The 17,285-nt window shown below is 33.3% G+C and overlaps 1 protein-coding gene across 1 annotated transcript; it reads left to right on the forward strand.

Moving 5' to 3' along the window:
• Positions 1-735: 735 nt before the first annotated feature.
• Positions 736-16,493, forward strand: LOC127699147 (protein Daple-like). The gene is made up of 3 exons (XM_052202901.1): positions 736-1,826; positions 7,638-7,704; positions 15,402-16,493. The coding sequence occupies exons 1-3, from the start codon at positions 1,772-1,774 to the stop codon at positions 15,826-15,828; spliced, it is 549 nt and encodes a 182-aa protein (XP_052058861.1). The 5' UTR covers positions 736-1,771; the 3' UTR covers positions 15,829-16,493.
• The last annotated feature ends 792 nt before the right edge of the window (positions 16,494-17,285 follow it).

The raw sequence follows: 17,285 nt of genomic DNA on the forward strand, positions 1-17,285 counted from the left end.
TATATGCATGCGAAATCCATTTTATCTTTATAACAGTCTTTCATTCAACTGATATTTTGTTTTCGTGCATTTAAGATATTTCTTTTTTTCTTGTTTACGAATACGTTTTTTTAATTTTAGGACCTTCTTTACTTCATATGACATATTTCATTTATTTAAGTATTTAACACGTTAAAGCAATTTATCTTTAAAAAAAACCACCTATTTAGATCCCAATTCTATAAGATCATTTAAGAAGGGCCCAAGTTCCTACCAAACAATGTAATAGTAATTATTCTACCAACCAATTGATAATATATACTAGAAGACATCCACAAATTCACTAAACTATTGAAAGATATGATAATCCAAATTTATAGAGGAAAAGTGAGGATAACAAACTATCCAATGCATAATAGCTTCAGGAAACAGGGTCATACCGACTAAAACATTCTTGTAGTAAAAGAAGCGACACACTAAACAGGCTTCCTCTATTAGTATTGCCTGGGAACAGTATATCTAACTATATATATAACGTCAATATATATGTTAGATAGAATTGTAATTGAAGACCAATCATGTAAAAAGTAAAATCTCAGTCTCTCAATAGCACGATAACACACACACTCGGATATTTTTTTAAATCAAGTAAAAATCGACGAAAATTCAGCTTCTAACCCCCTCCCCCCATTTCAAAGTGAAATTCCTTTTTAAAAATCCTGGAGGCTGTGCCAACGCATGGATGGATGAATGAATGAATGAATGAATGAATAGGTTCAATGCAACATTTAGGTAAAACCACGTTACTGAAATTACCCGTAAGCATTTGAACCAGGGAAATTTTGAAATTTGTAATGGTTTGTTTTTTCGAATACAGCCACTCTGTAATTAGACGTTCCAAAATTACATTTGCTGATGCAGCTGTAGCATTCGGTACACCTCGGTAGATTCCGGCACCTTTAATCGAACGTTTTATAAAGGGTACTTAATCTGCCGAGATTTGCCGAATGGGAGCAATACTTCTTGTAAATTCACCGCCATATGTCGTGATAATTCACCTTTACTAATTCTATTCACCCTTGATGTATTCTGCATTTTTACATTTTGAATTTTGTTATAAAAATGGTAAATGCCAATATAACTGTAATCAGTCGTAAGGAGTGAAGAGGGCCTTATTAATAGCACATTAACAAATGCGCACACCAGAAAGATATTTTGAGAATATTATTAAAAATGGACTGATGAACACTCACCACGATAAATAGAAGTTAAAATGTCATGAAGACAAAAGCAAAATGTAAGCTGAAAGAAAGATAGAAATAGAATAAGTTAACCAAAAAAGAATACAATTCAAAATGTACGGTATTCCAATTAAGGTCCCTCCAAAAAGGGGGAGCAATGACAAGGATATAATTATAATTCAGCTATATCAACATATGCAAACAGTACAGTACAAGAATAGAATAAAATTATATAGAATAATGGTGGTAATCACCTCCCATAATATTGAACATTTAAATTTGAAGACTGTCAAGTTAGTACATATTGTCACATTATCTATTGAATTCCAATAATTGCCTTCAAATTAACTATTTGTACAGTAGACTGTTTCCCTGTCCTTTATTTGTTTGGCTCAGATACCCGTATGTTGTAAGGGAGAGAACCAGGCTAGTTGTACAGATTTTGTCATCCGGGTCCACAACTGAATAAAACTTTGACAAAATTTCGACTAAAGTAGTTTCTTTCGTACTAATAAGGAATACTTTATAAGTGTTCGAGAATATAATAACAAATGTCCGAATCAAAGTCAAAGAAAAGAGAGAAAGCATCAGATGCTATATTCAGTGGTAAGATTGTATATATAATTATGTGTTGTTTTTACATATTGTTGGATTAAGAATTGAGTCGTTTATCAAAGATATAGTTTTTGTTATAATGACAATGCTACAAATTTGTTTGGTTTAAATTTTTTTGTTTTTGTAATTATTGTTTGTTTTTTCTTCTTCGAAGTCTTGTGTATTTATTTTCGGTTTGCTAAACGCATTGCTGTTGATAACCGATTTATTTTTTCATATGCAACTATACCAGTCATAATTACGTTCGATAACTCTGCATGTAACTGGTTTAATTAGGATTATGAAAAATTTACTGGTAACCCGTGTGATGAATGATTTAGAAAATTGAAAAATATAGATATTTCACCTCGGGTTTCGAGTTTTTTTTTTTTAATATAAAATAATACCATCAAATAATTTCTATAAGAATCGGACCATACTAATCTACATAAGTCTTGTCAAAACTTACATGATCTTACATCGTGATTAGGTGCCGTGTTTGTTTTCTTTGATCACGTTGATGACTTAATATCTCCTTAATCAAGCTATGTCCTTGGGTATTATTAGAGTGACAATAACGTGTCATATTTGATTGCAATATAAACAGTGAAATTAAATTGTGTTATTTGCATGGGCAAAATAAGTGTCGAACATCGTCTACGTTTGAAAATTGTTTGGTCGCCATTTTGTTTCGTAACTTCGAAATTTTATCAAAACAAAAAGCATGTATCCACATTATCAAAAAGACAAAATATTTGATTCTATGCTGCTTTAAGGTAAGACAAAAACTGAAAACGCATGCATCCAACAGTTTTTTGATTGTCATCGTAAAAATATTACAATATATATTTTCACAAGTCGACCTACGCTGTCAACATGGTCAATGTAAACAATGCATGGTTGATGCATATAAATCTTTGTTTTGAGTGCGAGAGACTGTTTCTAATAAATATATTAAATTAAAGGTGAAATAAGAAATTTCTAAAAACAATAAGACACACTTTAATAAATATTTCACAAATTACTTTTTAATTAATTGCTAAATGAATACATGTCGTGTCTTTGTTCACTTCCGACATCGGCCGCCATTTTCAAAATATTGTTAACGAATGCCAAAATGTAAACTTTTCAATCAAATTTTGAAGCAAAAAGTTTGTTACCTAAACTGATTTGGGTTTCGATTTCATTTAAATGAATGTGTTGTCGATCTTTTTAGGGGTTGGAAGGATATTATTAACAAATTATAAGTTGAGAAAATTGATCATATAAGAAGGTCCCATTGCAATTTTATTGAGTTTTAACGAAGAAGTCAACGGAGGCTGTTTGGTTATGTCACCTCCATTTTCAAACTTAATTTGAAGCAAGAAATCATATTTCTGAACTGAAACTTAAAACATTTTTAATTGTGAAAATGAAAATACTATAAAACGCGGGGTTGGAAGGTAAAATATACAATGTAACAAAAAAGTTATGATCGTTTAATCTATGTAGCCCGTTCATTTTCATTGATAATCAATCGGCCATTAATGATATACAACTGAATTGTAAAAGTCACGTGATGACCGCGATAGTTGGATATGTTAATTAATGCATGTATTAAAAATCTTTCATTGATATGAAAAACTATTTCATTACTATTTTTTTTTTCATTTTTATGACCCGACTACGATAGTAGGGAGCAAATGATCCGCATTATGGTTTCCATGTGCGTCCGTCCGTCGACAAGTATCGGGTTAAAGCAGTGTTTTGAGATAGATTAAAGTTTTGGTTTAAGGTGGGTAACTCAGTATGAAGTCGTGGACAGAGAGATAGAGACTTAAAATTAGATAAACAATGTTTACAATGCCGTGTTTATTATAATGTCAACTTTTAAAGAATATGTGCCATAGTAGGGTTAAGACCAAAATTGGGCGGTTCACTGAACATAGAAATGTGAAAGCGCAAGTGGGACATTGTGTCATATAAACATATATTCTTGTTAACTAGCAAATTTTAGTCGGGTTTTTCCCAAAGGAAGGAACAATTAAATCATTGCTATGTCTGGATATTTTAATAATAAACTTTGTAACAGGATCATATATTTTCAAGTTGTGTATAACTATATAAGTGGGACAACAGTCAGATATCTACTTACATACCATAGGTATAAGCTATGTGAAAAAAAATCTTCATCACAATTCAATGGGGCGGATTCAGATGGAGAAAGGGCACTTTGGGCACCCCCTCCCTGGCAGAGACATTAGTCATACATTTGACCTTGCATTATTTCACATTTTTGAATAGATCTAAAGAATTTAGTCGCTACTATACAATAACAATACCGTGGTATAGAAAATATATAATAGTCGAAAGTTAATCAAAACAGCTGAAAATTTAAAAAGTATACATTTAATTTGTAAAAAAAAAGGTTAGTCCGCTATAATTATCAAGGTAAACTGTTAAATAAACAATTGGGTACAATAATTCCTTATAATTTCATAGCTAAAACAAGAACACTTTGTTTATTGACTGGGGTTCCTAAAAGGAAAATCCAATTAATATAATTATCACTCAAACCGGAAATTATTTATTATAAACAGATAAATCCGACATATTTATACTATCAACCAAAATCACAGCTGTGTAACAAAATGGTGCTACAGTACAATATTTATGGGACACATTCAAGAAAGAACTTGTTCCCCATCTTGGACAAGTATATGCCATCAAAATCTGCTTAAAAACAAGCCTACTAACTGAAGGATAAACCAAAAAATCAGGAAAATGAAAACAAGGCTATACAAACAGGCAAAGAGAACCAAGATCTGGACAAACAATAGGCATTTCCAAAAACAATGCAAGCGACAACTAAATCAGGAAAGCTTAATGGGGATACATAAACAAAACTCTTCAATTTTAAAAGGACTGGAAAACAACCCGAAGCCATTCTAAAAACATGACAAAAATCAAGAAAACCGGACATTATTGAAAAGCAACGGCCATGTAGTTAACGACAATAAAGGAAAAGCAGACTTACTGATACAACAATTCAAAGCGGTTTTTACCACAGACAACGACAAAACACTTCCAAACATATTAAGAATACGATACCATCCTTAGAAATAAGACAAACAAGCGTTGAAAATAGCTTGAATAAATTAACCCATTAAAAGCGTCAGATCCAGATGGCATACAAAATAGAATCTCAAATGAGTGCTCTAAACAACTAGCCCCGGGACTAACAACGATACACCAAAAGTCCATAAACACTGGATCACTGCCAAGAGAATGATTAAACGCTAACATCTTAGGCGTATTCAAGAAAAGAGAAAACACGCACCAGAACACCAGTATCATTAACATCTGTGCCTTGTAAAATACTGGAACACATTACTAGTATCTGTAAGCACATGCTAAAACACTTATATAAGCCTAGGGTACTTTACGTCAGTTAACCATGGATTTATGACCGGCTAGTCATGTTAAAAAAACTCGGCTTTTTTAGACGAAATCTACGATTCTGTTTCAAAGACTGCAAGAAAACAACTTATGGTTCATTAGTAAGATCTACGATGGAATATAGGGCATTAGTATAGGATTAAATACAACAGACGACATTAGGCAACTAGGAAGGATTCAACGGAGAGCTGCCAGATTTATCACAGGAGACTACAAATCTAGAGAAATCGGCCACCAAAATGATATAGCCGACTTTTTTTTGACAACCTGCAGTCCAGGAGAACAAGTCAGTGGTTGATATTTCTGGTTTAGGTGGTTCAGAGTTCGGTCTCATCTATAAAGTCTGATGTGTTTTTCTAAGTTCAAAGTAAACCAAAAAGAATTAAAAAATCCAATGTTTTGACGATTTTGAAAGTGTCAATATATATAGTGAACAATTCAATTAAGAACTATTCAAATGAACTTGATGAAACTCCGTATAAAAACTGATCATCGTATTTTTACTTGCCAGGATAAACACGACGGGTACCACATGTGAAGTAGGATCTGCTAAACTTTCCGACCGGAGCACCTGATATCTCTCCCGTTTTTAGTAGTGTTTCGTGTTGCTCAGCCATTGTTGTCTGTGTAGTGTTTTGTAGACTATTGTTTGTCTTTTCGTTGCAGTATTTCGTTCGTTTGCCGTCATGGTATGTCAGTTTTTCTTCGACTTATGATTTTTTATTTGCCTTCAGGGACCTTCTGACTCATGTCTATATGTTTCGAAGACATGTATATAAGTTGTGAAGATGTCTTGATTAATTGTTTGATTGTTGTGTGCTTTACGTCTTTATTTCAGTAATATTAAGTTAACGAATTACAAAGACATCAAATAGATAGCCGTGCAAGCATGCAAAGTCAAGGGTTGAACAAGGTGAAGGGCGGGTAATTTGAACTGACACTGGAAAATGTTGACATGTTGGATAGGGGTACACATTTCGCCTTGCAATCTCATTCTGGTCAACTACAAACCCCTGAAAGAGTTGTTAAAAGGGTATGTTAACTTGTCAATGAATAGACCATGACCCTTTCCATATATAATAATAAGGCATCAAATTTACCTTCCAATTTCGACCTGACGTCGCTGTTCATACGTATTTCTACGGTAAACGGACAGAAAGTCACAGGACAGAAAGTCACAGGACAAAAAGTCACAGGACAAAAAGTCACAAATTTGATAGGACAAAAAGTCACAGGCCAGAAAGTCACAAATTTGATAGGACAAAAAGTCCAAGGACAAAAATTAACAAATAATTTGTTTAGAATTGTTTGAATATATAAGAGAAAGCTCTTGAAATAATTTCTTTTTATTAAATATATTAATTTCACAGTTAAGGAAATCGTTCATAAGCCTTGATAAATGTAGATTCAAAAGGATACATTTCTTGACACAATGAAGCCGTTTAAGTACCAGGCCACTGGAACAAATTGTTTTCTCAACAATTATATACTCGTTATTTTTTTTTTCAGAATAAATTTTGTTTACAAAGTTGTCTTATTCAAAGAAAAATAATCTCAAAACTGAATTGTGACTTTTTGTCCAGTGACTTTTTGTCTGTGACTTTTTTTCCTGTGACTTTCTGTCCTACATTCTAATTTCATTTACACATCCACTCAGCCAACTGACAGACGACCTTCGTGGGGGAGTCCTACCCTAACGCAGAGAAACTTAGACCTATTGCTATACACCGTGGTGCTCTCGGTGTATATTTTGTAGTCCACCTACTGCCTCTCAACATCCTCCCTATAACCCCATCTTGTTCAGCCTTTGTGTCCCCAGCAAAGGAGTTTCTATTGATCAGCCCCTGCAATTCAGTTATAAACATGTGACTTGGTTCTTTGTGATGCAATAAGCACTTGTTTATGGGAGGTGTTTTGTCTCATAACATATTTTTTACAGGATGCTGATCAAACTCGGATCATTTATCCCAGATAAGAATGTGTCTCTTTTAAAAATGACTTTGACGGTTTTATAGAGGTTGGTTTCGATGACGTTGTTTGGACCCCAACTCAGGAGTCTGTAAATCAGTGGTAGTCGTTGGTTCATGTCTGGCATATTTGATTTTCGTAAATTGTATTTTGCCGTTAGTTTCTCGCCTGAATTGATTTACATTTTGTCATGTCGGGGCCTTTAATTGCTGACGATACGGCATTAGTTTTTCTCATTGTTGAAGGTTGTACGTAGACCTATAATTGTTTTTTTTTCTTCGTCATTTGAACTCTGGTGGATAGTTGTCTCATTGGCAATCATACTACCTTATTTTTGTATTGAGAATCTGTTTGGTGCATTATATTTAGTTGATTAGATAAAAAAAATATGTGAACAACGTCCTTTTTCTACAACAGGGACTGTTAATTCTTCAGACTTTGAGAATCCAGATCTTCATAATGAAGTTAAAAATATATTTGAAAGGTATGTAGATTTTCTGTTAAGTTAATTCTAAATCAGCACAAGTTGGTGATGTGAAATAAATTAATCTAGTATGTTTCTTCATGCAAAATCTTTCCCAACTCTATGCTGCTGTATGTGATCGTTAAAATTTGATAGTCTGTTTGACTTCTGAGAACATTAAAAAAAAATCTTTTTCACATGGCATTTTTCAAAGTGTATATTAGCGCGTAACTCTATTAATTTTATACATTTAATGTTTTTCTTACTGAAAATACTTCACGTAACAATCCGAAGTGGTGAAGTGATTGTGGTGAAGTAAATGCCCTTGTTCTCTGGGTGTAATTTAGTCATTATTAATAAAAAGTAATGGCCAATTTAAAATAGTTTGATTCATGAAATCACTCTGATATATTAGCAAGAATTTAGACAAAAACAATTACTAGGTAATAATGATATACACCTTTATATATGTTGTGTTTTGTGTACTATTGTTTGACTTATGGGTTTGAATGTCCCTTTGGTATCTTTTGCCTCTCTTTTATTGTAAAAATCGGTGTCGCACTAGAAAGTTTTATTCTTTTTAGAAAGCTCAATTCTAAGACACCAAAGGACCTCCATAAAAATTAGTATAGTGATGTGTCCATGGGACTATAACTTTAACTTCGATCAGAAGAAAACCATCGTCGAACTGCTTATGATTCAGTTACTTTGTTTAAATTTCATATCTGAGTTTTATTTTGTCACTGTCAGCATTCACCCCTAAAATGCAGTAATTAAGACCTACATTTCAGAAATAAATAAAAGAGTACATAATATGCCTATTTCTAGAATTAGAAACAAACTTCAAGTACTTTCAAAACGGTTTGTGTTTGTACCGGACGACAAAGCAGCCAACAATGTGGTGGTGGTATGCCGTAATTACTACAAGGACGTTCTTAAGAATGAAATTTTAAATTCATCTACATTCAAGTCCGTGCGCTCCACAGAGAGTCATATAGTGAACAAACATATCATAACCACATCACAGCTTAAGGTCTCTTCTGGACATTTGAAGGTCCCTACTATGTATTGTTTACCTAAACTACAAAAAAAAAACAGTAAAATATCGTTTCATCTCGGCCTCTAGTAAGTGTTCTACAACTAATCTTTCAGTGCTTTTAACTAGTTCCGTAACTACTATCAAAGAACTTATCATTAACTTTTGTAATAAAACATATGAAAAAGTGGAATTAACTATTTTTTAAGTGTAAAAAATTCTTTGGATGTTTTAGATTAACTACATGCTTTTGATGGTCCTTTTGATTCTGTTGACTTTTCAACTCTTTACACCACACTTCCACACAATCTTATCAAACAAAGTTTTTCTATTTAATTAAATGGTCGTTTGGTAAATCTGAATGCAAATATATTTGCTGCAACTCATTTAAAGCCTTCTTCTCTAATGAGAAAGGTAAATATGCTAGATATACTTACTGGAGGTGTGATGAGATAATTGAAGCTGTTAATTTTTCTCCTTGATAATATTTATGTACGTTTCGGCAATAAAGTTTATCGACAGGTTGTAGGTATTCCTATGGGCACCAATTGCGCCCCTTTAATAGCAGACTTGTTCTTGTACTGTTATGAATCACAGTTTATTACCAAACTCAGTAAAGACCCGTCTAAATTGCATTTAATTGATAAATTCAACAACACTTACCGTTATCTTGATGATATTTTTTCGTTAAATAATCAAGAATTTTCTAAATATACTGCCGAAATTTACCCAAAGGAACTTACTTTGAATAAATCAAATATAAACGGTAATAACTGTCCTTTTACTAGATTTAGATATTTCAGTTTTACACGGGAAACTCTACACTAAAATTTACGACAAAAGGAACGATTTTTCGTTCCCTATTGTTAATTTTCATTTTTTGGATGGTGATGTTCCTTTGGCACCAATTTACGGTGTTTATATATCACAACTCGTTCGCTATGCCCGTGTCTGTTGTGACGTTTTGGATTTTAATGAACGTAATCTATGTATTACTGGTAAATTATTAAGTCAGGGATTTCGTTACCACAAATTACTTAAAACCTTTACTAAATTCTTCCATAGATATAAAGATTTGGTTTTGAAGTTTGGTTGTAACTTATTTCAAACGGGATAGCACATCCTCATTTTTACGGAGATATTGTTTTCCGAGCCCGGAAATTTAGAAACGATCCCGGTAAACGTATCGATACTTTAAATAAACTTATTCGAAAAGATTACCAATTCAACACTGTAATTAGATCTTTGAATATTGTTTTTATTGTTATTGATATTTATTTTGTTATCAGTAAATTTAAATCAAACTAAATATTATCGTTATATACATATGCACATTCATAGCTCTACAATCTGTCAATACCTGTATCTTGGCATTGCACAATGTCATGTTTTTCTCTGACTGTTTATGACGTCTTTACACTCAATCCATTGGATGTTGGATGTGTACTGATTGATAATTTAGTCTTAGATGCATGATTTTTTTTTATTAGTTGTTATTGGCTTTGAACTAGCTGTCAGTAACTGCGAGTACTCTCAGATCTGTGCTAAGTGTCTTTTTGTTGTTGGGATGTACACTTTGTTGGATGTTTTTCTATTTGTATCCATCCGATGAGTTAAGCCTTTTTCAACTGATTTTTATAGTGTGTTCTTATATTGTACTGTTACACCACTGTCCCAGGTTAGGGGGAGGATTGGCGCCTTCAAACTAGTTTAACCTCGCCACATTATGTATGTGCCTGTCCCAAGTCATGAACCTGTAATTCAGCAGTTGTCGTATGTTGCTGTGTTTCATATTTGTTTTTCGTTCATTATTTTGTACATAAATTAGACCTTTGAATTGATTTATACTTGTCATTCCGGGGCCTTTTATAGCTGACTATGCGGCATGGGCTTTGCTCATTGTTGAAGGCCGTACAGTGACCTATAGTTGTTAATTTCTGTGTCATTTGGTCAATTGTGGAGAGTTGTCTAATTGGCAATAATACCACATATTCTTTTTATATTTCAACCCTTGTAGGACAGAAATTAAATTGTCACTTCCAAAACAGATATGTGTTTAAAAGAAAACTGGAACGAGATAAACTTTGTCATTGTGGATTTCCTATGTTGGAGTAGGGACAATAAGGCTCTTATTTGGCCAAAATATTCGTGCAAATTGAAAAGTTACCATACATATTCTGGATTTTATCAAAACTACACTAAGGTGCACGGTGTTCAGAAACAAAAACAAATTTCACTTTAAACGAGTTACCATGGCAACAAACTATGACAAAATGTGTATATTTTGTAAATTTCTTGATTTTCCTTGTTTTACATTAACTTTTAAGTATATATTAGATTGGAAAAGTATGTGCGCACCCAAGAAACAACTTTTTATTTGGTTAGAATATGTCAATGGTTATGACAAAGCTTGAAGTTCTCTTAAATTATTTTGTTGTTTGTTGTTGCCTGCGCTCAATGTTTCCTTAGAGGAAATATTGACGGAAAACTGCATAAAATTAGCAGTTTTCTGTGTTTTCCTAAAAATGGTGCATATTATGACGTTAATGTGCTTTAATGCCCCTACTCGTATCATTTACCCTTAAGAATTGATTGATCGTTGGTTGCTTAACGTCCAGTAGCAAATATTTCATGCATGTTCAGGGCGATTAAGGAAAAAGCATTGAGGATTGAGTTTTGAGAGTCATATCTAACTTCTACCTCGGGGAGAAATGTTGATAGGCGGACGCAGGTCTCCGAAGCAGTGGAAAATTTAAAAAGGAGATAAAACAATTGTGTTTGTACTTATGGATATATAGAGATGGCATTAAGACAACAACCCAAAGAAAAAAATAGCAAAAAACCATCTAGAGGTAAACATAGTCAATCGTTAGTAATATTTTCAATACCCCAGATTCTTCTTCCTTAAACATTATGTCGCAATTTTCAACTTTTAACTTTAAAATATAAATAGTTAATGAATGCTGAAGACTGCAATTTTGATAGGTTGTGCGCAAATTTTGAATATTTATCCTAAAATAAATATAAAGACCATTTCGTATCAAAATCATAAAATAGCAAAACCAAATCTTTACGGATATCCTTTACATGAAAATTTAACAAAAAACATGTAAACTTTAATAAAAAATTATCAAAATTATGTATAAAAGCTGAATAACTTTTTCGCGTTTATGGATACATATATATAATGTAAGATGTTGAAAAACATATCATGTCGACTCTTTAATATATAACCAGGAAGATTTGGACAAATGTGTAATAGAAATAAAGCTAATTCCGACAATATATTTTAAGTGCTATAGTGACAATTTATTAATCCGTTTATCAAACCTTTTACATTTCTTTGTGTTTAATTAATTCTATTGTTAAATATATGTTTGTCGTAATGGAAATCACTCTGACGATGACAAGTTAATCCTTTGGACACTAATCCTTTGCTATAGTAACTGTTTTCTATATATGCTTTTGTATGTTATTTTGTAGTCAGTTTAGGTCTTAGGTCTGGTTCTGTCCGGACCTTGCTAATAAAGTTTAAAGTATTGGTATTCCGTCTTTGAATTACTATAACACGGAAAACGCCCGGTTATATATTGGTTGAGGTACCCGCGGCACGATCTTGAGCTAATTCCCCCAAAATAGTAATGAAAACCTCTAGAAGCAACTATATGGAAGGAACCTGGAATTACCAGCCTTGCAGAAATAGACATCCGTTTCCGATGAGAAAAGCAGATACCTATTTGGACTTTCTGTGCAAATATTGCGGTAAGACATTGAACGTTTTCACCTACCATCGGTGTTATGCAGCTAACGCTTATTGTTACAAGTGCAAACATCATGGACATTTTGCCCGTATGTGTAGTTTTCACGTTAAGTCGTGTGAAAACCCAAAACCGAAGAAGAAATCAAAGTCAAAAATTCAAAGAGACAGCGACCGAATGAAAACGTTTATTGAGAAGAAACAAATGTCTCAATTTCCGTTTCAAGAACTCGAGGACAAGGAACTCTCCACTTTTACGTGCTCCATACAGGACGAATCCGCGAAACTACACATTAACAAGTTGAAAGTGTCTAACCGAAACTTCATCAAAGAAATCGCTGTGCTGAAGTGTGAAAATTCATTCTAAATTGGATACCGTAGTGAAAGATAATGTAATGTTGAGTGACAGTTTGGACAAATTAAATTTGGAACGTTTAGAACATGTCCGGATAATTCAAAAGATCGAACATGAATTAGTCGAACATACAAGTCGAACTAAAATTTTTGAAAAAGAAATAAGTGGTTATACAGATAGAAATGAACATTTGGAAAGAGTAATAGTTCAACTGAAAGAGGAAAACCTAAATTTAACGAACACCAGACAACGCTTAACAATGGAGTTCAAAAATTCTGACATGCAGTACAATCGCATCTTAAATGATATGGAAGACGAAATTCAGAGACTCAAGGAAGAGAACGTAAACAGAAGACACGAGATTCAACATCTAAATATAAAACATTCAAACCGAGATGTGCGTTCGACCCTTGCAATTTGCTCGCGAGGTAATTCGCAGCAACGTCATCGGCGAGGAGGAGGATACCCACGACGATAACAAAATTCATTCGTCAAACTCGGAGACCGAGTTTAGGTGGAGTAGTGGCGAATATAACCAGGAAGATTTGGACAAATGTGTAATAGAAATAAAGCTAATTCCGACAATATATTTTAAGTGCTATAGTGACAATTTATTAATCCGTTTATCAAACCTTTTACATTTCTTTGTGTTTAATTAATTCTATTGTTAAATATATGTTTGTCGTAATGGAAATCACTCTGACGATGACAAGTTAATCCTTTGGACACTAATCCTTTGCTATAGTAACTGTTTTCTATATATGCTTTTGTGCATGTCTGTCATATTTTTTTTTGTTATATTTTTTTTTTGTTATAAGTTATGCCGTTAGTTTTCTCAAATGAATTGTTTCATATTTTTTATGTCGGGGCCTTTTGTAGCCGACTATACGGTATGTTATATAGATACAATGGATAAGCGTGGATTCTTGAAAAAGAAACCATGAGCCCGGAGGGCGAATGGTTTGTTTTTCATGAATCTACGCTTATCCATTGTATCTATAACTTAAACTATTGTGTTAATTTCTTTTCAAAATTAAAGCCTTTTCTTAATTAGAAGGTATTGTAAGTGAGTTTAAATAACCATGTTATCGTGTCCAACGATGCATTGATAATTCTCAGATCACAATTAATTGGTTAACAAAATACAAATATAACACTTCTACCTTTAAAGATCTTTATTTTATCAGGCATCTGAATATTATCTGTTTTTACAAAATAAGACATATTCGAACTTATTTCTAATAAAATTGAGAATGGAAATGGGGAATGTGTCAAAGAGACAACAACCCGACCAAAGAGCATATATAAAGTATATATAATAAGTATGTTACCGACATTTCTAGCACTCTATGCACATCACGATTTTCTAGCATAGGAATTTGCGAACAAATATTTGTAAAATTATGTAGTAAAACAGATGAAATCATACTATATTTATACAACAAAAATTGACAAATAGAATGTAATCATTTTTGTTTCAAACATGTGAAATAGCCAATAATAATCCAAAAAATAAACGGTAAAATACGCTATTATTACAAAAATATCCACTATAACATGCAAAATTAGAAAAAAAACAGAATTGGGACAGCAGAGATAATACAGGGATTCGAACCTAAACCGACAAATCCCTATCTTTTAACTCGTTGATTTTAAGCATGCTAACCTCGCGGCTACCAACTTATACTATACGACTGCCCATTGTGTATATATAAAGGTACAACCCCTGTGTGTCCGATGTTCATTTATATATATAAAATAGACATCTAAGTTGTAACCCATTGGTAGCCGAGAGGTTTCGTCGATGTGTTGATGTCAGTCATTCATAACATATTTCAAGGAAGGGTTCGATTCCCAGTGAAGGCATATACAAATTACAAAAATTAAAGGTAAGTTTTTAAATTAATTCCATTGGTGAACAGAAATCAGTAAATTAGCCAATTCAAACTTAATGAAATTAGACACATAAAGGAAACAATCGAATATAATTTGGTGAGTCCATTTCAGCGGCAGATTTAGGAAGCGTTGATTCTAGAAAAAGAATCCACGGTAAATGAATAGGCTGACGTCATCACAATGGTTTAAGGGTTTTTTCTCGTACGGTTGCCTATAATTGCTTACATCCACTTCATTTGAACTTTGGTGGATAGTTGTTTCACTGGCAATCATTCCACATCTTATTATGCCCCACCTACGATAGTAGTAGGGGCATTATGTTTTCTGGTCTGTGCGTCCATTCGTTCGTCCGCCCGTCAGTCCCGCTTCAGGTTAAAGTTTTTTGTCAAGGTAGTTTTTGATGAAGTTGAAGTCCAATCAACTTGAAACTTAGTACACATGTTCCCTATAATATGATCTTTCTAATTTGAATGCCAAATTAGAGTTTTGACCCCAATTTCACGGTCCACTTAACATAGAAAATGAGAGTGCGAGTGGGGCATCCGTGTACTATGGACACATTCTTGTTTTTATGTTGTTTTGAAAATAAATTTTAGTGCCTTTTTCTCTTGTGGAACAAAAAAGTATATGTTAAAAGTGCAAACTTTCAATATAGTTTCCTCTCCATTATTTAGGAAAGACCTTCAACCTTTGTTTAAACAGTTAGTGAAGGTTGGTGTCTCGGAGGCACTCCAAGAACATGATGCCAGAGTAAAAAGATTAGAAAATGAAATTGGCGACAAAAATTTGGAGATCAGAGAATTACTACACAAAAAGTCGATTTTAGAAGTTGAACTTGGAGCTTTAAAAGGTAACATTGAAGATAACCGGCATAAAATACAAAGTAAGATTGATAGATTAAAGAAAGAAATTGATGAAAAGAAAAAAGAGGTGACATCCCTAAATCAAGAGTTGAAGAGAGAGAAAAAGTCGTCCGAAGAAAGAGATACCAAGGTGGCACAATTGGAGAAGGAAAAAGATCAATTAAAAGCAGCGAAGCAACAAGCTCTTTCGCAAAGAAACGTTGCAATAAAAAAACTAAACGACCTTAAACAGAAGTGAGAGCAGATACAAGTGATTTGACATAAAATCATCTCTCAATCTAGTATAGTTCATCACGAATGTGGATTAATGTAAACGGCCCTTTATAGCTTGCTGTTCGGTGTGAGCCAAGGCTCCGTGTTAAAGGCCGTACTTTGACCTATAATTGTTTACTTTTTACACATTGTGACTTGGATGGAGAGTTGTCTCGTTGGCACTCATACCACATCTTCTTATTTCTATCTTTGATTATTTCTCATTATGCTTATAATAATTTGTTGTAGAGCTGTTTGAGGGCAATTCGTCAATATTATCAAATCAATAGTTGTCACTTTTACTTTAAACTTGAGAACATTAACTTAAATCGTCCATTCACTACTATTTTCCAAGGGTTTGAATGTCATTGTGCAAAAATTTAAGATTTGTTTAACAATTGTCACCTTTTTTGGCAACATTTGTATGGAGGAACTCAAAGAATGCATCCTTTTGAATGTGTCATACACAACCTTGTTCTGGCTTACAAATTACTTATTTCATTTACTTTGATATTATATGTTAATCAATTAAATCAAAACTAATCATGTTATATACTTTGTTTAACCAATTTTTGATTTACTTTTATATTATGCTTGAATTATTCTGCTCATTTTGTGCGCCGTGATTGGCAAATAAAGTATTTGTTTGTTTGTTTTTGTTTGGCTCCGTTTTATTGATGACATCGATATCTAATGGAATGATAATACAGAAAATTTACAAGATTTTTTAGGTAATTGTTCATTTCCATTATTCTATAAAATTTGCATCTGAATTTTAAAGCGAGAAAAATGAAATTCTGGACACCGCCACATTTATGAAAAACGGGGTCATGACAACTGATTTCCGCACAAAGAAAACTGATATACAACAGATTCTGTCGTCTAAGAGTTGTCACAAGAAACACTGCTCCCGGAGCAATTATAGTCCAGCCATCAGACTAAAGTGAATTTGATCCTTGATATCCAAACTCAACTACGGTTTGGGACAACTCAGAATACAACTTAAGTCAAGATAATACAAAAACGAACAAAATTACGGAATCTTTTAGTAAAGCTCAATAAGAAGACAAAAAGATCCTCATAGAATACTAAGATAAGACGATCCAAACAAACATAATTCCGTTTGGCGTCACTTTTAAACCCGATCATCTACTATCCACAAACACTGGCGTCTTATTGAAAATGACCAATCCTTTAAAGAGAATTTTCCATCACCTCCTGTTATGGCTTACCACAGATCCCAATTTCTCAAAGATATTCTGGTACACATTTTATGTTAAGGGGCCAGCTGAAGCCCATCTCCGGGTGCGGGATTTTCTCGCTGTGGTAATTGAAGACCCCATTGGTGGCCTTGGGCTGTTTTCTGCTCGATCTTTGGTCGGGTTGTTGTTTCTTTGACACATTCCCTATTTCCATTATCAATTCTGTTTACATCTATAGGGT

Source organism: Mytilus californianus, unplaced genomic scaffold (genome assembly GCF_021869535.1).
Source record: "Mytilus californianus isolate M0D057914Y unplaced genomic scaffold, xbMytCali1.0.p SCAF_4, whole genome shotgun sequence".
Lineage (NCBI taxonomy): Eukaryota > Metazoa > Mollusca > Bivalvia > Mytilida > Mytilidae > Mytilus > Mytilus californianus.

Bases quoted from the DNA above. Each gene is read 5' to 3' on its own strand.
- LOC127699147 (XM_052202901.1), top strand. From the start codon at position 1,772: ATGTCCGAATCAAAGTCAAAGAAAAGAGAGAAAGCATCAGATGCTATA. The intron at 1,827-7,637 runs GTAAGATTGTAT...TTTCTACAACAG, and splicing joins ATCAGATGCTATATTCAGTG to GGACTGTTAATTCTTCAGAC. The intron at 7,705-15,401 runs GTATGTAGATTT...TCCATTATTTAG, and splicing joins GTTAAAAATATATTTGAAAG to GAAAGACCTTCAACCTTTGT.